The sequence below is a fragment of the Ictidomys tridecemlineatus genome, chromosome 9 (assembly GCF_052094955.1).
Source record: "Ictidomys tridecemlineatus isolate mIctTri1 chromosome 9, mIctTri1.hap1, whole genome shotgun sequence".
Lineage (NCBI taxonomy): Eukaryota > Metazoa > Chordata > Mammalia > Rodentia > Sciuridae > Ictidomys > Ictidomys tridecemlineatus.
This window is the reverse complement of record NC_135485.1, coordinates 35,377,104-35,398,556: the sequence shown is the minus strand read 5'-3', so window position 1 is coordinate 35,398,556 and position 21,453 is coordinate 35,377,104. Positions and strand designations below refer to the sequence as shown.

At 36.4% G+C, this 21,453-nt stretch overlaps 1 protein-coding gene across 7 annotated transcripts in view; it reads left to right on the top strand.

Annotated features, from left to right (window-relative positions):
• The first annotated feature begins 15,937 nt into the window (after positions 1-15,937).
• Gabra2 (gamma-aminobutyric acid type A receptor subunit alpha2) overlaps positions 15,938-21,453 on the top strand; it is a 135,045-nt gene continuing 129,529 nt past the window's right edge. The window contains exons 1-4 of one of the 7 annotated variants that reach the window (XM_078021253.1): positions 16,099-16,238; positions 17,084-17,275; positions 17,736-17,813; positions 20,204-20,319. In XM_078021253.1, the coding sequence (XP_077877379.1) occupies positions 17,743-17,813; positions 20,204-20,319 (187 nt within the window). In that variant the 5' untranslated portion in view covers positions 16,099-16,238; positions 17,084-17,275; positions 17,736-17,742. Of the gene's footprint in view, positions 16,239-16,369; positions 16,747-17,083; positions 17,276-17,735; positions 17,814-20,203; positions 20,320-21,453 lie in introns of those variants that run through there. The other 6 variants (XM_078021254.1, XM_040292480.2, XM_021722775.3 and 3 more) reach the window with 6 other exon arrangements.

The window sequence follows — 21,453 nt, the reverse complement described above, 5'->3', positions numbered from 1 at the left end:
CTATATTCACAGCCAAAATGATTCTTTTTCTTTATTTTTATTTAAGTAAGTTGGTATTGTTAACTGGATGTAACATAGAGGTTTGGCGAATTTAATCAGCAATATTTCTTTGCAAAGATAATTTTGGGCTTTATAAATTAAATGCTTAACCACCTAGGCATTACGCCCCAATATTCTGTTCTACAGAATATTGTTTTATGCAAAGTTTATAAATATTACAGGGACATTGTGCTCCTTTACATTTTTTTTTGATGTTTTAAAAGTGAGTGGAAAACCAAGTTTTTGAATTTCTATCAAATATGACTATGACATTTTTAAAAAATTTTGATGTTTTAAAAGTGAGTGGAAAACCAAGGTTTTGAATTTCTATCAAATATGACTATGACAATTTTTTTTAAATGTGAACACACAAAGTTTTTACACATTTTACCTCTCCTATGAGTTATAGTAGGATTCCTGTGAAACTTCATTGAATAAAGAAAATAAAGTTCTAGCATTTCTCTTTCCTTGGCCCAAGGTGATGGTAGACAGAGATTTAGCCAAATAGAAAGAATCAGAATCATTTCCAATTTTATCAACTATATTTGAGAAAAAGAAGATGAGCTAGGAGGGAGATGGGACTGAGCATTAGTCTTCTCCACATAGAGTCTGATATAGATGTAAATCTATAAGTGGGGACACTGAAGACTTTCTCAAATGATCTGCTAGGCTTTCTATTCTTGCAATGTTCTATCTAGCCTTCCCAATCCAGGTTATTAACTCATTAATCATATTCTCCCCTAATATAGAATCTAATAGAATCTAATGACTACCTGGCCACTAGCTTAGACTTGCTAACCTTTTAGTTTTTCCATGAGCTCTGATCCAGGGCTGTAAATCTGTGATCTTTCCATTCTTTTCATATTCGTGTTATCATGTGCCACAGTGAGCTTTTCTGGAGAGAAATCTGCAAAAAACCTACATCTCCAGCTCTGACTAGTATGTATCCATAAACATGTTCAAGAATTTATCTCCATATTACCCCAAAGTTTTCTAGAACCAAAATAACTTTTCTGCCCCAAGTTCTTCTACCTGCACTAACCAAGTCCCCCAACCTGCTTCTTCAGGAAGGTCTTGTCCTCCCTGAAGAAGCTAGATTCATGTCTTTCCTTCTCCAGCTGACATGTGCCACTACTGCTACCTTTTACCCTGTGAAAACTATAAAACCATGGCAACATTTGCTGAAATACCAGATGCTCACTCCTTGTCCTCTCATTTTCAAACTCTACAGTTCCTGTGAATAGTTCTAGGTCCTCCAGGCATGCCAAAGCCAATTTGGTCCTTTAGTGAATGTCAGGTTCCTTTGGCAAACGTCAGTAACATCCCCCAGTTAGAGGCAGCCCTTAGTCTTCAACCTCTCCACCAGATGTTAAGTTACAGTGGAAGCAGATTTGAGGCTAAAATCTGCCAAGCAGAAGACACTTACTCACAAGCTGGCAGAACACAGAACTTCTTAGTTTTAGGGAAGTTCATTATTTTGCCCTTAAGTACACAGACCAGCTTCTTCTACGCGGCATTCTTTCTAACAGGACACAGGAGGTCCTAACTGTATCTGCTGACTTAGTAATTACTTCTAGTGGTAGGACACCTCTGAGTCAAAGGCCCAAAGAGTGGCCTGCTGTACTGTGGATATTTATGCCCTTTCTCTTCCTTTTACTCATGCAAGGACTTTGGGTCCTCTCAATTCCTCTTAATTATATATATAAATTCACATTATTATTACCAAGGAAAGGTTATTTCTCATAGGTCTTATGCTAATTAGTTAACCCAAGGGATTGTTTCACAATTGAGAAATTTCTTAGGCCAATTGATTTCTTCTGTGACATTAAATTTAACTGTCTATATACATATGACATACTATTTATATTGAAATATTTAAAGTTAATTATACTCAGGAGATATAAATGAACAAACCAAGTTGTGGTGACGGTAGTAGTTTGGGGTTGAGAGGGTTCATACTTGAGCTCCATGTGACTTAATGAACAAAGTCAACAATACATCATGAAGATAGTTAGCTTTAGAGGTCTGATATAGTCCTAGGTGGAAAGGATGGAAGGATAGGTTTGAATAGCATTCAAGGTCCCTTGCAACTCTTTGGTCTATGGTTCTTTAAATTTAGTGTTCTTCGTGACCCATCAGACTGGCAGCCTGCTCAGGCTATCAGGATTTTGCCATTTAATGAACTAAATCCTATTCTATGTTGAGAAAACCTCAAGAAAATGCAAAGAACGAGTAAACAAAGGAATGAGAACAGAGCTGGAGGGACTTTGAGTTCGAGATTATAATCTGAGGTGCAGGGAGGACAAGGAAGAATAAAATAGCACCAATTACCAGAAGAGAGGGGATATGAAAGCATAAACCAAAGCAGGGGTCAGGTGCAGAGGAATAAATCAGGGCCCCTAATCAGAACCAAGGATTCTGTTACTACAAGGTCAGACCAGAGAGGAAAGACAGCAAGGCTGACTTGAGGTTTGGTCATTAAACTCTGTTTCCAGGGGACTCTACATTATTCTGCTCTAGTTATTTTAAGACTCTATGGTAGGATTTATCCTTGGGAACAGTTAAATAACCTACTACAAATATTACAGGGATAAAATGGTACTGCCTTGCTTTATTTGCTCCAGAGTCTTGTCTATTCTTAACTACTATTGAGAATAATTAAATCATTATTTACACTTGCATTTTTATGCAGTAAACATCATGTTCCCAGAGTACATTTTAAGGCGATTCTTTCTTCTCTGTTATCTTTCTGTACTCACATCCATATTTTATTCGGGTACCCACACCTTCTACCAAATAATAGTAGAAAAGTCAAAGTTTGAGAATTCACATTTCTTTGTAGAGATTAAATACATTGAATTTTGATTTTCTAGACAATCAATTGCTTGCCAATTGGCAGATGATGATACCTGAACAAACAATGCAATCTGCTCTTGATTAGATTCAATTTTGTTTTATCTCTAACTTTAAGATAGTTTGATAACATTTCAATTGACATAAATTGTTGCTGTTTAGTTCAGAGCATTGTGTGAATTAAACAGCAGAAAGATTTTAGAACAATCTTGTTACAACAGACATGAATTAGACTAAAACACCAGGAAATTATTCTACTAAGGTTAGGTGACAATGAACAGACAACCCCAATGTTGATGCTCATAGGATTTTACCAGGTAGGAAAGTGTGGACGTCCACAAAACAGAAATGTTCACCCTTCAAGGCCAAAGTGTTTCAAGATCTTCTGCTCATGGCAAGTTTAATAATGTAGAATATCAGTCTTAATTTGTTGTAGTCATTCATGCATACTTTTATTTATCTTTTTTATTTATCTTTCTTCCAATTTTTATTGAGAACCCATTAGCGTGCTAGACAGAAGGGGAAAGAAAGAAATTACTAGCTGTTGTCCTCAAAGAGTTTACCTTTTTCTTGCAGAGAAAGGTAAACCTATTATTGCAGAGTAGGGTAAAAGAACACAGGGGAAGTACATCCACTTAATGAAGGATGCACACAAGACTTTTCATTGTATATTATTTCACCACATAATCATCACTGATTTTTATGCTTTTTTTTTTACAAAAAGTAGGATGCTACTGTCATGCGAATTTTTAAAAATTGTGCCAGCATTACTTAGAAATAATTTATTCCTAAACTGTCTTTGGTTCAAGATTAGGATGCATACAATACTTATGAATACAGGTTAAAACTGAATAGTCCAAATCAGTGTACATCATTTCTTCATCACAGTTTAGCAAACATTTTTCAGGTTTGGAAAAAAAAGCAAACAAACTAATTGTTACTGACTTAAGCATTATCATCGAAATATTATTACCTGAGAAAATTTACTACAGTGTTGAAAAGTATGAACTTACAAAATTTACTCTGTGCCACTATCAATGGTTTCGTTATCTGATGTGCCTGCTATCCTCAGTGCCAATCACATGAGATGTGTTTATTGTTAGCACTGCATTTCTCTGAACACATCTTATAAGTTGGCTTTGGGAAATAATATTGACACTGCATGTGAGATTGTGAGCTGAAAATTCCAGGCTCAGGCTTGTAGTGTGGTACAAGACAAAGGCATATCCCTATGCCACTGGTGAATACATTGCTACTTTGTTTACATTTACCATACCATGCAATGATTACACAATTAAAGTTTATAAACCAATTTTTGGACCAAAGGAAAAAAAAAACAGAAATCAAACAAACAGAAAACAGTGGGATGATTATATGGTGATGATGATTACGCACTTAAATGTGGTAGGTTTTGGTCTAGATCTCATATTCTTTCACCAAACTGCTCCTGGAGGGGTGGTGATTCTGATGTGGTTCTAAGATCTAACATAGTATTTTATATCTGATAGATTATATACAAAATATTTTAATCCATTTTTTAAAAAAGATAACCATTTATCTGATTTAAACATTTTTTTATATTAGTTATATATAGTAATTTTATATTAGTTATATATAGTAATTCTCATAGAACCTAGAAAGGAGACTTACAAATAGTTTTAAAAGGTACAAAAGAACTATCCTGTTACACAGCCCAATTTTTCTAAATTGCTACTTAAACTTTTTTTTTAATACACACTGTAGCATATATATATATATATATGTGTGTGTGTGTGTGTGTGTGTGTGTGTGTGTGTGTGTGTGTATACAGCCAAATGCATTTTGATCCATTGGACACAATTACAGCACAACTTTACATTTCTGTGGTTGCACACGATGTAGTGACCCACCATATGTGCAGTCATACATACCTAGGGTAATGATGTCCATCTCATTCCATAATCTTTCCTACCCTCATGCCCCCTTCCCAGTTCTACCTCCCCTTTGACCCATCAAAATTCCTTCATTTTTCCCATGTTCCCTCCATTATGCATCAGCAACCACTTATCAGAGAGAACATTCGGCCTTTGTTTTTTTGGGATTGGCTTACTCCATTTACTTCAACTCCATCCATTTACCTGCAAATACCATAATTTTATCCCCTTTTAATGGTGATTAACATTCCATTGTGTATATATACCACAGTTTCTTTATCCATTCATCTATTGAAGGGCATCTAGGTTGCTTTCACAGTTTAGCTATTGTGAATTGAGCTGCTATAAACATTGACGTGACTGTGTCCCTGTAGTATGCTGTTTTAATGTCCTTTGGCTATAGACCAAGGAAAGGGATAGCGGGGTCAAATGATGGTTTCATTCCAGGTTTTCTAAGGAATCTGCATACTGCTTTCCATATTGGTTGCACCAATTTGCTATCCCATCAACAATGAATCAGTGTGCCTTTTCCCCCACATCCTCACCAACATTTATTGTCTGTATTCTTGATTACTTCCCTTCTGAGAGGCATGAGATGATATCTTAGAGTAGTTTTAAAAGATACAAAAGAACTATCCTGTTATACGGCCCAATTTTTCTAAATTTCTACTTAGATTTTATGTGCACAACTTTTGCTTAGTTCAGAGGTTGGCAAACTTTCATTCTTCAAGGGTCAGAGTGACCATTTGTGGGACACATGGTCTCTGATGCAACTACTTGGCCATTAGACAATATATTTTAAAAAGCTGACATGGCTGTGACTCATTAAACCTTTAAATACAATGAGAAATGGAAGACCAGAATCAATCCTGAATCAACTGATTCATTTTAATCATGCTATAAACACAAATAAGCACATGTGTGCAAGTACTCATTTATTTGCATGTTTATGTAAAATAAAACAGTTCTCTCAGCATATGCTTGAATTTAGGTGAAGAAAGGGTAAAGGAACATTTAATCAGACTCAGGAACCTTGGATTTAAGAATAACTGACATAAAGAATTAACTTTATATCATATTAATTTTTTAAGGAAAATTCACTGTCCAGAAATATAGAGAATTATCATAAATTAGGAATAAAAAGGAAATAGAAGACATCTTACAATTCATCCACTGCAACTCCTTCATAAAAAGGATCTTTTTAGGAATACTTGCAGCTCCTGCATCCATATGATTCATTTGGGGCTTCTAATTAGTACTACACTCCCACAAAATAAGAATAGATCATCCCTTTCTAGGCAGAAAATAGAAAGGCATGATTTGTCAAGATGGTCAGTTCTTGAACACTGGTAAATACCAACAAGTGAATTTACCATTATCAGCTGAGTCTATTCATCTCAAGTATCACCAACTCAGTTTTCCTCGTTGTGAACCAAATGTACTCTCTTGTGTGCTCACCCTGATTAATCCGCCTATACCACCCACTAATTAGGAAAGCAAAGTATTCTTTCTTCTCTTTTCTCATAAATACGGAGTATCAGTAACATGATCTTCAGCTCTTCATTCTTCTTAGACTCTTTATGATACTGGCAATGATCCATATAGTTGGACTGAATGTTCGACTTTAGAGAAAAGAGATGCTGACTTTGAAAGTAACATTTTACATCAAATACTTCATTGGTTACTCATTCATTTGTTTTTCTAATCTTGGGTGCTCACTCCGAATTACTCAGTGCCTTCATTTAAGAAGATACAATGTTATGCAAAAAAATAAGCATGATCCCTGAATTTATGGAACACATAGAGGGATTGTTTAATACTTTAATCAAAGCACACACAATTATTTAAAATCTGAGACAAGATAATCTAAGAGAAAGCAAATATAACAAAGAAATGTAGCAAAGACAAGCAGGGACTGTGGCAGGGAAAGCTTTCTTGAGGAAGTGGGTGTGTCTATGTCATGTGGGAAAGAATGAGGTCAAGTTTCAGAAGAAATGTTGCTGAAGCACAACCTCAGACTTTGTTTCAACCCCTCTAGATGCTTAGGTGGAGAAAGAAAGAAGAATGGAAACAAAGCTTCCTAATTTTTGCTATGAAGAATGACTACATGCTAATCAGGTAAAGGAAGGTGGCAGAAGTCTTTCTGCAAAGGGAACATGTGCTATGATGCTCCAAGGCAGGAGAAGAAATGGCAGTAGGGAGATTTGCCCATTACAGGAATAGAGAGAAAGTTGGTACTGATGACCCTGAAGCCATGGCTTAGGGTCAGGCAGGTGTCAAGGCATCTGGGACACTGGCCATTATGAGGATTTTGGTCTTGACTATCTGAGAAATAGAAAATATCTGAAGGATTTTAAGTTGTTCAGTGGTGGGATCCAATCTGCTCTGTGAAAATATCACTCAGACTACTACATGCAGGCCAGGCTGGAGAGTGTTGAGTAGCTAAAGGGTGATCTTATGAGCAACAATGAAAAATATTCAAGAATTCTTTGACATAGCCTTGCATTCATTTAATAATTTACTCATGTATTTATTCATTTATGCAACCTCCCTTCTGAAAACATTTATTGAGTACTTTCTATATGAGAAGTACTAGGAGGGATAGAAAGAGAAATAAATCGGTTTCTGCTCCCTTAAGAGTTTATTAAAGAGAAGTAAGTTTTTCTTCTCACAATTTGAATGTTAAATTGTTGCAGTGACTTGTTCTTGAATGATGCTGATTGACTAGTTAAAAGCAGTTCAGACCTAGAAATTTTTGCTCTAGTGAATCATACAATGACAACCGAATTCATATTAAAATCTGTGACTGGCCCTTTTCTACCTTCTCAGAAAACTCTGAAAATGACTTAAAATTCTCACATTGTATTTTTTAGATCAGAATCTATTTTTTTTGTTTTTTTCTTGATGTAATAGAGATATGGAAACACAATCCTAACATGAATTCCTACTCAGAACTGGTCTCCTTATCCATCTCTCTTTCACGTGAACATCTAGAAGTTGCTGTCATAATGAAGCCTCTTCTGCTTACTTCCACTTGAAAACACAAACAAACAAACAACAACAACAAAAAAACCCACTTTCCATCCCATTTCTAATACCGTCAGGTACGTCAACAATCAGAGCTCCTGTTGGAACTCAATGAATATAATCCACCCACTGGATGTCTGTGTCTTCTGCCTGTGCCAAGTCGGGGAAGGATGAGATCGATTTTCGGAAGAAATGTTTGTCAAGCACAACCTCAGACTTTGCCTTAACTCCCTCTGGGTCTTTAGGTGAAGAAAGAAGGAAGGATGGAAACAGAGCACAAACACTACCCAAGGAAATCGGTTGGTTCAGTCTTCTGCAAATAGTTGTTTTGCAGCTGTAATTTCTGGATCTTAAAAAACATCATCCCTGCCAGAAGTTACTCCATCATTCAATAAGTTTTCATTTTTCTCTCCATCCTTCAGTGGTTATGATAGATTAAGTTATTCTGTAGACACTAATCCAAATATTAGAAGCTTAAAACAACACAAATTTATTTCTCGTGGTATATACTCAGTGCAAGTCAGTGGGGAGCTCTGGTCTTTGTCATCCTCCCTCAAGGATCCAATGACCAACCACCATTTGGCCTATCATTGGCTGCAACCAGATAACAGGGGAGAGGCGACATGCTCAATCTGGCCTGCATTCATCCAGCTTCACTCATTCATGTGGAGATGGCTCATGGTTTTGTTTGTTTGTTTGTTTGTTTTGATCACCTTCCAGTGGTCAGAACAAGCAAGTTCCATTTGCACTTCAAATTTAAAGAATAAAGAAATCCAATCTGTTTATATACCTATCAAAACTTACTGGACAGCACAAACACCTGCCATTAACCTTTTAAAATCTCTTCACAAGGAAAAAAAAAAACCTGTTAAAGATCATTTACTAACTCCTAACTCTTAATACAGATGTTTCTCATATTCCTCTCTTCTCATGAGATGCTTCTATCCTAGAAGAAACACAGAAAGGAAGAGAAAAAGTTAAGCTTAGTTATTTGAGGATATGACTAGAGTGGGACAGCTGACACTCCTTCATTGACAAGTGAGTTTGGATTCTTAGATGCTACAGATATTGGTCTCCCCCCCTTTTTTTAAAGACTCAAGATGAGGCGATTTCTTTATTTCAGGTAAATCAGTAGCCGATTCAAATGAGAAAGTCATTCAACTTCTCAATGTAATTAATGTAATGGGTCAATACAATACACTTGAGTGGATTTAACAGTTAGTTCTACTTCAACTGAGACCTACACACACAAAGACAGTCGGGGATGCCCACACTTGTGCACATCACACCCGCATTTGCCTAAACACACCCCTTCTTATCTGTATTCACTCATAAACACACATTCTTCCCTATGCCAAAAGACAGGTGTCTACACAAAGCAGACTTCTGCTCTATGTGAATTCTAATGAGAAAGAAGGAGGAAAGGGGGACACCAGAGAACTAACAAAAAATGGAAATGCAGGCCAGGCTGGAATAGAAAGGAGGGCATGGTATGCTAAAAAGAGGACAGAGAGGGGAGAAAAAGAACAGAGAAAAATGAGAGAAGGAGGGAAATAATGTATCCATGAGAAGGAAAAAACAAGGCAACATAAGAGGATGGCAGTGTGCCTGCTGGACTATTCTGTGAAGGTGGAGTTGGGATGTGGGTGGGAAAGGGTGAATGGGAAATTAATCATGGCGAAAAGTAAGAGTCCAAAGACTCAGTACATGAAAGGGCAGGGACTACAACTGAATCTCATCTTCTAAATGCAGAGGCTGTGATCCAACAGCTTTCAAACCATTCAGTGATATCTGCAAACACTGTGTCGTGTACTGATAGGCCAGGTATTGTTCTGTGTATATCTGTCAACTCTCAGAGTACTCAGGAGGACCATGTGAATTAGGTGCTACAATAGTTTTTTCTTTGTACCATCAATTGAACCCAGGGGCACTTAACCACTGAGCCACGTCCCCAGCCCCTCTGATTTATGTTTTATTCTGAGATAGGGTTTTGCTAAATTGCTTAGGGCCTCACTAAGTTGCTGAGGCTGACCTTGATTTTAAGATCTTCCTACTTTTGAGTCACTGGGATTAGAGGCATGTATACTGCACCCCACTACAATCACTTTTTTGTAAAGGTCAGAGAACTAAGATATAGGAAAGCTGAGAAATTTGTCCTAGATTTCCTACTGAATAAGCACCACAATTAGGATTTGAACCTAAGTATTGAGGACCAGAGACCAAGTTCTTGGGCACAACTGTTGCATCTTATTGCTAATCAAGGAAGTATTATGGTTTCCATATACATATGAAAACATAAATGCTCATGTTTTTTATCATTATTTCATTAAGAATTGATTTGTTCATTCATTCATCTTTAGTTTTTCCTGAAGAATTTCTCAAAAGATCATATGCGACTTGTTCTGTCTAGGGACATGGAAAGTAAAGATAATAAAGAGGAGATTCCTGCATTTATAGAGCTCACCAACTAATATGGTATGCATTATGACTAAACTTTCATGTCACTCTCAAATTCATGTGTTGAATTCCTAACCTCCAAGGTACTGGGAGGTGAGGTCTTTTGGGAGGTGCTTAAATCAAAAGGGTGGAGCCATAATAAATAAGATTAGTGCCCTTATAAAAGAAAGCCCAGAAAGTTAGATCCCTCTTTTATACCATGTAAGAAGCTGCCATCTATGAACAAGAAGGTAGGCTCCAAGAAGAAAATGAATATGCAAGTGACTTGATTTTGGGCTTTCCAGCCTCCAAGAACTATGCAAAATGAATTTATGTTGTTGAATTTATGTTGCTTCCCAGTTTGTGGTGTTTTGTTATAGCAACCACAAATGACTATGATACATAGAAAAGCTAGTAAGTTCAGTTGAATATTCTAGGTTTGATATTATATACCTGTGCTAAATTTAGCAGATGCACCAAAGGAAGGTATGGTCAGTTATTTGGAAGGTTATAGATGATCTCTAGTATGAAAGTTGCATCCAGATAGAGGGAATAATGAGAACCAAAAGCGTAGAGGCATTAAGCACAGTCGAGAAAAAACATAAAGAGTTTTATTTGGTGGTAGCATGAAGGAAAGGAAGATACTTCAAGAAATGAATGCTGTTTTTTTTTTTCTGTGTGTGTGTGGTGTATACATGCATATGTCTGTGCACACACATGATAAGGTGTCCATGGAAAGAGCAGAGTTAATGCTAAAGATATAAGCTGGAGTCAGAGGTGATATGTGAAAGAGTCTTGCATCTTATATTGTTACCAAGAAAATATTTTTAAGTGACTGAATGACGGTGTCAAAATTGGTTTTGGCAAGACTCTTTTCTTGGCATTTTGGCAGATAAACTGGAGAAAGCTGAGATCAGAAGCAGAGACACCAGTTAGTAAGCACTGCTTATTAGTATTGCAGTACTTCACATGAGAGCTAAGGTTATGGTTTTGGTAAAGGAGAGAACAAATCAGATATTGGATAGAAATGAAATACTTTGTCATCAACAGTAAGTGTGTTTGTGTGGGACTGGTGGGGTATTGAAAAAACCAAGTACAGGATGACTCCCAGTTTTCAGGATTTGGGTAGTGGCAAGGTGTAAGTTAGAGAATACCAAAGGTTATACTTTATGAAGAAAAAAATGTCTAAGAGTGATAGTGAATTTTTTGGAGACAGAGATTTGGGAGGGACTAGCATCTACTGTAGCTGAGATTGCTGTAGGTCATGCCATTTTTAATGGTGGAACTGCGTCTCTCAATTTTTATTCCAAAGTACTTAACTCTACAAAGATCAGCAATTATTTATTGAGTATTTATGAGCAAGCCACTCTGGCAAATACAAAGAGTCCCTACCATGGAGAAATGATCTATATTTAAAATCATTGGCTATCCATAATTAATTTGGCATGGCATTATTCACTTTATCTTAAAAATAATTGGTTTCTATTTTCTCTTTCACGTCTCTGACTGACCATGAAATACTCATAGCTTGATTGTTTTTCACTTATTTATTTTTCATACATTCACCCTCTCTTCCTCTCAAGACAGAAGAGTCTGATGATGTAAATAATGACACAAGAACATTCCTTTGTTTGAAGTCAACCTTATTCCACTTGCAATGTTTGAAAACAGGCTCAGGTTAGGTCCAGGTCCCCCATCCCTTGACTTTGGTGCTATTATTGTTGCTGGCTACTTCTGCATAATTATGCATCATAAGATGTTATTATAAGCAGTATAGTAATTAAGAAGGGAAACTCTGGGGTCATATTGCTTTGCTCTACCTGATTTCACCAATGAGAGACCATGATCTTTCTGTGCCCAAATTTTCTCATCAGTGAAATGGGAAGGATAGCAGTCTCTTACTTTTGAACATTAAATGAGTTAATGTACACAGAGTATTTAAAATTAAATCTAAACTGTTATACAAATGAAGAAATTGTAACCTTATGATTATTACTTTTACGACTATGATTACTTCTTAGAGGACATATCTCAGGCAAAAGCTGCTGACCATGTGGCAACTTATCCTTCAACAAAATATACAGTATATTTTTCTATAGAGGTATTTAGTTTGAATCACTGGAGTTTTACCTTTTGTTTTAGGATATACTTGAATTACCTGGAAAGAAATTCTAATTTCATAAAAGGAGAGAAAAAGAAACTCTTTACTACTCTGTTTTTGTATGATAGTACAAATAGTTTTAAAATATCAGAAATCACCAAGATATCCCGAATGCTTGATATTCTTGATTTGCAGGTTAGATAAGGATTTGTAAAATTACTTTTAAAACAGAGTTACTAACTCAATTTGAAGAAGGTAATATGCATAGCTTATTCAAGCCAGTATACATGATATATTTAGCTCTAATGAAATGTGACCTAGATACATTAATGTAGAGAGTAGTTTGGGGATTATTTGTTTATAAGACTAGTTACTCCCACCTTCCAGCTGTTTTTCTTTCAAAATCTGGGAGCCTACCTATCCATGTAATTTCAGCTTGTAGGAAAAAAGAAGCTTGATCTAGCTACGATTTTGACTTGAAAATTGCCAAATAGTTCTTTGTTCCAGGTTTTTTGTTTTCTGTTTTTGTCTTTTTGTAATGTGGTGAATATGTGTGAACAGAATTATCATCCAAACATATTTTGAAGTTAGTAAGACATGCAGGAGGGAAAGTATAAGACAATATTTCATCTTGTGAAAACTGAATAATCTGTACTTCAGTTCCCAACTTTTCACAAACCCATATCCTCATTTAAATGAATAAATCACACAAGAATGTATGTACTTAAATATATAAAAATTTATTATATAGTGATATTTAAAAATTGATATGGTGAAATGCAAGTCTTATGGAAGTAAGTCTGGTATTCTCTTCAAAGTATATAAAAATCACCATAATCAAATCATGCAATATTAAATCCAAATAGTCAATCCTATTTTTATTCATCTAGATAGCTATCAATTGGTACACATGCTTATAGTTATATAGGTATATGTAACACATATATACATATTATATTCACATATGTCTCACACAATATATAATAATATGTGTATAAACTCCTGTACACACACATATTATATATATATATATATATATCAGAAAGCTTAATTATATATATATATCATATATATATATAAAAAATTATATATATATATATATATATATATATATATATATATCAGAAAGCTTAATGACTCATTAAGCCCCAGGACAGAAAGAGTAGTAGTTCTCTGTAGAAGCAGTACCAAGCTGGACCCTAATAATGGAATCTCTAAGAAACATCTGTTCAAAAACATAGTTTTGTAAGAAAATTAAAAATTTTTACAATATTATAAAGAACATAGGAATATAAGGAAGAAAAGACAGACAAAATCAAGGGTTTCCTAATTCTTTGGCTTTCTTTTATACTTGGTCCTTATGTGCAAAATTTCTTAAAGAGATATGGAGGTTAGGGATGGGAGAAATGACACCCAGATTCCAATTTGTGGGAGAATAATTTAAACAGGTTCGAGCAAGAGGTTCTTCATTGGTCAAACTTGGGTAGGAATGAATTTACTGGCAATCAATTAGTTGCCAATTCTTCTCCAGCACTGTTTGCCTTGGGATGTGTTCCCACTGGGGTGGGTAGAAAAGGCTTAGTCACCAGCCGCATGGCTGGCTCTCCAATCTCAGGTGGTTAACTGTACTTTATCATTGCTGAGAAGACTGGGCTGGACTTGTTAGATATTTGGGGAACATGGACAATCTTCTGAATTTCCAAAGAAATTTTTCTGGACAATGAAATATCAGTATTATAATCAGAATTATAATAGCTACAAATTTGAGGTTTCCTGCCAGCAGATTTTCCAATTTCCATTCCTTTTCATCAGATTTAAAGTTTAAATTATAGCTATCAAATGTCACTAAAATTGCAAAACAGTTTGTGGGGAAGAAACAAAAATTAGGATTTTTTTAAATCTAGTTTTTACTGTGGGTCCACTAAATGCATATCTCAATCTGTGAGCTGTTGTAACATATAATCTTGCCCCCCCCAAAGAAATGGGTAAAAATCATTAAGAACAGGTTGAACTTTTGTAATGTTCCATAAAAATGTGTCATATGTCAATGAGATTACAAATTTAATAAGGGTGCTAATGGGAAAAACTGGTATTTAAGTGCAACTAATTTCAATAGCTATAAATTTTTAAATAAAGCAATTGAAAACAAGATCTATAAGTCAGTATTAATATCCAGGGAAAAGACCATAGTGGTAGGTATGAAAATAATATATGAAGATATTTACAAAATTGTGATATTCATGAAATAAATTTTGTTGGAGTATGACAGTTAAGGTTGGAAAGAAACCATGCTCTGCTCAACTTCCATTACCAAAATATAAACAATTTCACAGTAATATAAAAAGAAGAATGATAGAGCTCCTAATAAAGATTGACTCATAGAAATGGAGAAATGGAAAAGGAACATACAGTAGTAAGTGATGTGTTCACGCCAAGTATAAGACTTTTAGATTCCCTGGTTGCAAGGTTTTAAATGGCATGCTTTTTATCTTTGTGAATTTCAATTAGACTCTGCATTGGGCAAGTCGGGAAAGGAATATTAATGATGGAGGAGAAAGCTGGGTGGTGTTCCATTCTTCACAGAGCCAGCTAAATAAGAGAGCAAATGTTTATTTAGGTTGTAGCATATTAAATGCTCAGAAAGTGATAGCTAATGTAGGTTAAAAGGACAACTTGAAATATTTACAATGTAGAGGTTTTACTCTCCTCAATCTTCAAAGTAAAGCTAAAATCTCACTGTAGATTAGCAGTGCCTGTTATGAAAACTGCACCATCTAGGTAAAACATCTGAATTTTTGGTGCATAACTAACAAAACTGAAGTATTTGGCACATATTGACTCTGAATGTAAAATGACAAAAACATATCACCATACTTATCTTCTTTTCTTTAAAAGTGTCTAACGTTTATAACAACTTCTGGAAGAAATAAACTCTGGATCTACTTTGCCTTAATAGAATGTGCATAACATTTTGTGTATGTGCAGAACAAAAAGGAAAAACCTGTCTCCTGCTCTTTTTGTTCAAGTTGCACGTTTGGATTTCATTACCTCAGATAAAATAGACGAAAAATCAGGCAGATCAAAACACACAATGCTAAAAGTGTATGATGGAAACGGAATTACAAGTCTCTGCCAGCAAAAAAGCCCTAAAACAGAAAACCTCAAACCTTCCAACCCCTGGGGAAATGAACTGTAGAGGTAGTAGAAGCACAGCAGGTCCTTTTTTGCTCAGGGGTAATGTAAACTTTTTAGAGCTGTTGATTGAATTTCATCACTTGGTAGGGAGAAAAGAGGTTAGGAAAAAAGATTGCTGAGAGTGAGTGAGCGGGAGCTGTCCCAAGGTGTACAATCTGCAAATGGACTTTACTGGCAGGCTCACGGGAAGTCTCAAGCCCTCAGAGTTTTGAGGGGAAATTGGTCCTGATTGCAAGAGTGTGCAAGAATGAGTAGTCTATTAAGAGGGCTCAGGAAATCAAAGATAACTTCCTGCTGCCTGATTCCACGCAACACGCGTTGAACTTGGTCCTGCGTGGATGCGGTGATGACTAAGTAAAGGCGTGATCAGTCCCCTCGCCCTCCAGCGGGAGCGATACCTCTTTACCTCTTCTAGGCAGCCACGTCGCTCCACAGCCCAAGGATGTCGGGGGACCAGCGGCAGGGCTCAGCCCAGGGAATCTAGGGCCTCAGAGACACACAGCATTTCCGACTCCGCACCAACACCCACCAGCAGCCCCCCAAGAGTCTCAGGACCTCCAGGGAGCAGCACCAGGCGGCGCGTGGGCTCCGTTCCTCCTGCGCGACGTGGGCACCGGGAGCGGCGCTTAGGGCGCGCCCCGGCGCCCGACGCCGCCCTGGCGGTGCCGCTGCAGGTGCGGGGAGGGCGGCGGTCGGTTACCCGAGATTGGGGTGGGGGTGTGTGTGTGTCGGGGTGGGGGGTCCCTGCGTTCTCTGGAACCTCGTTAGCCCTCCTCCCCAGCCTAGCTCCTCCTCCTCCATGAGCGGGGCTCGTGCCCGCCACCGCCAGCGCGCAACGCGCCTCCGCCCGCGCCCCCCCTCCTCAGCTCTTGCCATCGCTTCCCCCTCCTCCTCTTCCTCCTCCTCCGCCCATCACCGCCACTACGGACGCCTTCGCCTCCTTGTACTCCTCGCGCCGCCTCAGCCGCTCCTCGCGCTCCCTTTGGCTTCCACCAGCCCATCGCTCCCCGGCTCCTTCAGCTGCTGCAGTCAGTCTCTCTCTCTCTCTCTCTCTCTCTCTCTCTCTCTCTCTCTCTCTCTCTCTCTCTCTCTCTCTCTCTCTCTCTCTCTCCTCTCAAGTTTCCTATCTTCTCAAGATCGGGGCAAAGGAAGGAAAACATCGAATTCGCCTTGCTCTTTCAGGTAGGGTCGCACACGTTGGTCCCGCCAGGGACCTTTTACCATTTGCCTTTGCCTCGCTGCATGTCTCATCTCCCCCTACTCCACTCTTGGATGCTCCCTGGAAACCGAGGAGGCTCAGATGCCCCTCTTCTCTCCAACCTTTTAAGAAATAATTTTAATACTGATCATCAGAAACATATTTTCAACTACAATAAGACCCAGGAGCCTGCTCAGCAGCACGTTAGCCTAGCTCTTTTATAGTCTCCAACTTTGCACACTGTGATAGCTGCTGCCTGCCTGCCTGGTGTTTGATCAGGGAGCCTCACGCTTCTTCTCTTATTGTGGTCCTCTGCTCCAGAGCAGCTGTCAAACGCGTCGTTTCGCAGCATTTGATCTGCAACCAGCTGCCTCCAAGACGTGGTCTTGGGCAACCATGGATGGGCAGGGAGAGAAATTTTGATTTGATTTGATATCATTTTATTGTATGTTGGAGGAAGTGAAGACATGAGGACGGCAATTCATTGTAAAGAAGAGAATAATAATTGAAAAAGTGAGCTGGTTGCCCCTTGCTTTTCCCGCTGTGTTTGTGGAGGGTGGTCTTGATTAAAGGGGTTGTGGCATGAAGAACCCATCTCTCCTTTTTTCCCCACTCTCCCTTCTAACCTATTCCCTTCTCCAGATCATTTGTCAGTTTAGAGTCCTGGCGTTATTATTTCATGTGTGCATAAAACAATGATAAAACAGTGTTTGCTGAGGATGGGGTTGGGGAAGTTCCTGGCAGAGCAAAGACTGATTTGATTACTTGGTCATCTTGCTACCCCCCCCCCCCGCAAAAAAAAAGAAAGAAGAAAAAAGAAAATTCTCCTCTCCCTGCACTCAGTTCACAGAATAATTTTCATAGCATTAACTCCAATTCCCAAATGAAATGACACTGTTTGGGGTTACTTGGGTGGTGGGACTGAAGGCAATTTTAAGTGTATTTTGTTTTTATTTTCCATTGCTTGGCAAAGAGAGGTGATGAAGGCGAAATTGGATATCTCCAACATGCAATCCCTGCTGCTTGTTTTCTTGGTGTGGGATCCAGCCAGGTGAGATATTTCCTGTGTTTAACTTTTAATTCGGGGTAAAGGTGTGTTTTTGAATGCCATCAGTACAGCTGTGACTTATGAAAATCAGGGTGTTTTGAACAATTATTTCTCATGAAAAAGGACTGTACCAGAGAGTGAACTATAAAGTGGCAGAAAGTATGAAAAGTTTGCTGATTCTTGTTTTTAGCAATCAAATGTAAAACTGAAAAGAAACATTTTAATACAAATAATTCACTGAAAAATATTCTTTTAATGGCATATTCACACAAGGAATTGAAATGATTAAATTATAGACACTTAAAATAAAACAAAATTCAGTAAAAAAAAAAAGCCAAGTTTTCCTTCAAGCCAGACAGCAAAGTATCCATTAAATTATTTGAGTTGTAACTTAATGTTTTCTTTCCTGTTTTGAAGATGGTCTTGGTTCTGTTAGTCAACATGGAAAACCTAAATGATGTGTAAGTCTTAAACCTCTAGGTGGAGGTAGTATACAACTCCACAATCACAAACAATAAAACAAAAAGCTTGATTTATTAATCTACTTTGCAAATTATTAATTTAGAGATCTTTTATTACTCAAATGGTTACTTTCAAAAAGAGTACTTATTTCAAATATAACTAATTTTAGTTTGCCTATGCTCAACAAACATGAAATTGATTTTTATTGCTTTCAAAAACTTCATCTTAGTTTTAGTCTTTTCTTATTTTTTTATAATCATAAGATATGACTTACCAAATACCAGAAGAATTAAAATACAAGTTTCCTGAGAATGATCCTGTAACCATGCTTTAAAAAAAATCCCAGTATCATTTAATTCCCTTTAAGTTTCATATCCATCCCCCCAAATGGTCAAAGTGTGGAAATACTTTCCCGATTTGAAGAAAATATATACTGATAAAGACAATGTAATTTGAAAATATCTACTAGTTTAACATCTGAATATTGACTTTAGAAAGAAAATATGAAATGTAACTAAAACTCTGTTGAATGAAAATCTCTATGTGAAACTTCATGACTATTTTGGGGATTAGTTTTAAAATAAGCATAGAAACTTTTGAGGCTAGAATGTATGAATTGACTTACTTACATAATTTGTAAAATGTTATTTTCATGTTAGTTTTTAAATATTTACTCTTAAAGCAATAATTACTAGAATTTAGTTATGATTATTTGATGTGTTCTTACCTTCTAGCTCTGTATTCATTTAAATATAAATGGATTCTCTGAATGGTATTTTACACAATACACCTTGATCAGAAGGTAATTTACCTATTGTCTTTGATTTTTAAGGCATGAACACTCTATCCTCAATTAATAATGATTGCAAAGCCTCAGTGGTTAACTAAAATTCTCTCTACTAGTTTTCTGTTCTATATTTGACCAGAAATGTTCATGCTAGTATTTTATTCTATTATATAAATGATTCTTTTTTGGGGCCAGTAATTTAAATCTCTGAATCATTCTAAGTAAAAAAAAAAAAAAAGGCAATGAAAAGGGACATTCTGTTTTATACATTCAGTTCCTTCTTCACCAAATTGCTGGATGTCACAAAATCAGGTCTTTGGCTTTATGATGGACAAATAATGGAGAAAATCACCGTTTCTAAACCCTTTCTCGTGATATTTTAAGATCATTTGTTCTTCCTACAAATTTATCGCCATAAAAAGGTAACTGGGCATTTTAATCTTTATGTGATCCCTTAGTCCTCTTCTGAGAACAGTCAGGAGGGACTAGCCCTCCAGGGCTTTGCAGCTGTGTGTGTTGCTGATGCCTCCAGAGCCCACCTCCACCTTCTGGCTACAGTGAAGCCTGGCACACAGCCAGAGGAGTTTCCCTGATGTCTATATTGCAGTTGGCCATTGGGTGGAGGTATACCCAAAGTAAGGAAGCAATCTTGGTTTAAAAGAGCAAAAGACATAAAAAGAAAAATATATTTTTGAGAAAGATGGAAAAATTTTGTATCTCGAATCAGGCAATTTGTTTTCAAATTAGTATTCAAAACAGTGAAGAGTTATAGCAGGAGCTTCATTGATTATTATTATTGTGACTGTGAAATAATATTACTAATAGTGTCTGCAAATGATAATCTATAATCACATTGCAATTCTAGGGAAATAGTAAGAATAACATTTAAAATGCTAAGTGGAAGAAATATCAAATAGTTTTATCATAAAACTTCTGACAAGCTACAATGTAGTATCCAATTTTAACAGCATGTTCACCTTCCCTATAGACATACTGGTATTTACAAAGGTGAAAAAAAAAAGGAGAAAAATGAGTGGCACTTATAGTTTAGGGAGCCTTAAAATCAAATCAAGAAATAAGAGCATGGTGGCACTTGCAAAACACACATATGTGTATATATCAGCTTGTAAAATTATCTGTTTAGGTTGGTGCTGGCTAACATCCAAGAAGATGAGGCTAAAAATAACATTACCATCTTTACAAGAATTCTAGACAGACTTCTGGATGGTTACGATAATCGGCTTAGACCAGGACTGGGAGGTAAAAATATTTTCCTTTTTAAAACTGTCACAAAATAATGCCTTTAAAAGGTAAGGATAATATTTCCTATTTTAATATATTTTATATTTGACTGCATTGCTGTGTATTAAAATCATAGGTAATAGAAAGTATTTATATGAACTAAATATTATCTATGATTTTTTTCTACCTACATTAGGTATTTAGCATATTTTTTATAGAATGCCAAAAACCATATGAAGCCTAGATTTTCTACATGAATACTTTCAAATTAATTTATTTCTAATATCTTAATGTTTGAATCTTAGAATATGTTAGAGTCTGCCATTATTGAGCTGATATTCCAGTGTAATATTTTTGGTTACTTTCAGCATATTTCATGGTTGCCTGTCTCATACCAGGGTAGTTATGCAAAAATAAGAAACATAAAGAAATAAAATAATCTGGATTCTATCTCAGTAAATATACTTTTTAGGACCCTAAAATGAGTTTTTACATGCAAATATAGCATGGGTTTACCTTCAAACTTTCAGACATCTTAGCTATACATAGGTTATAAGCCTGAATTATTTGGTTGTGGCACAGTTTGATTTCAAACTTAAGCATTAATTTTCAACTCATGAAATGAATATTTTTTTATCCATGAATTTAAAGGAAATTAGGCTTGGCTAATACATAAATTTTTAATTATCTTTCAGCATTGCTAGGTGTTGCTAAAGAATTAGGTAAAATAGGGTAAGTTTATAATTCCTAAAAGGATTCTTGAGTCGAAACATTCCATTCCTGATTAATTATAATATGATATACACACGTATATACACATATATATATACATGCATATATGATATATGTGATGTACATAATCATACCTACATGTGATAAATACACTTATGTATCCATAATTACTAAGACATTAATTAAAAATCAAGACAAATTGATCGAAGAGTTGATACTAATCAAAGATTTACTCAGCTATCCTGATTATTGTCAGGTTTGGCAACTTTCTGATATTAAGTTACTTTAAGACATTTCTGTTGTCTGGGGACCTATAATCAAAGTTACTTGGGAGCCTGAAGCAGGAGATTTGTAAATTTCAGGCCTGCCTCCGCAACTTAGTGAAATCTTATCTCAATGTAAAAAAATAATAATAATAAT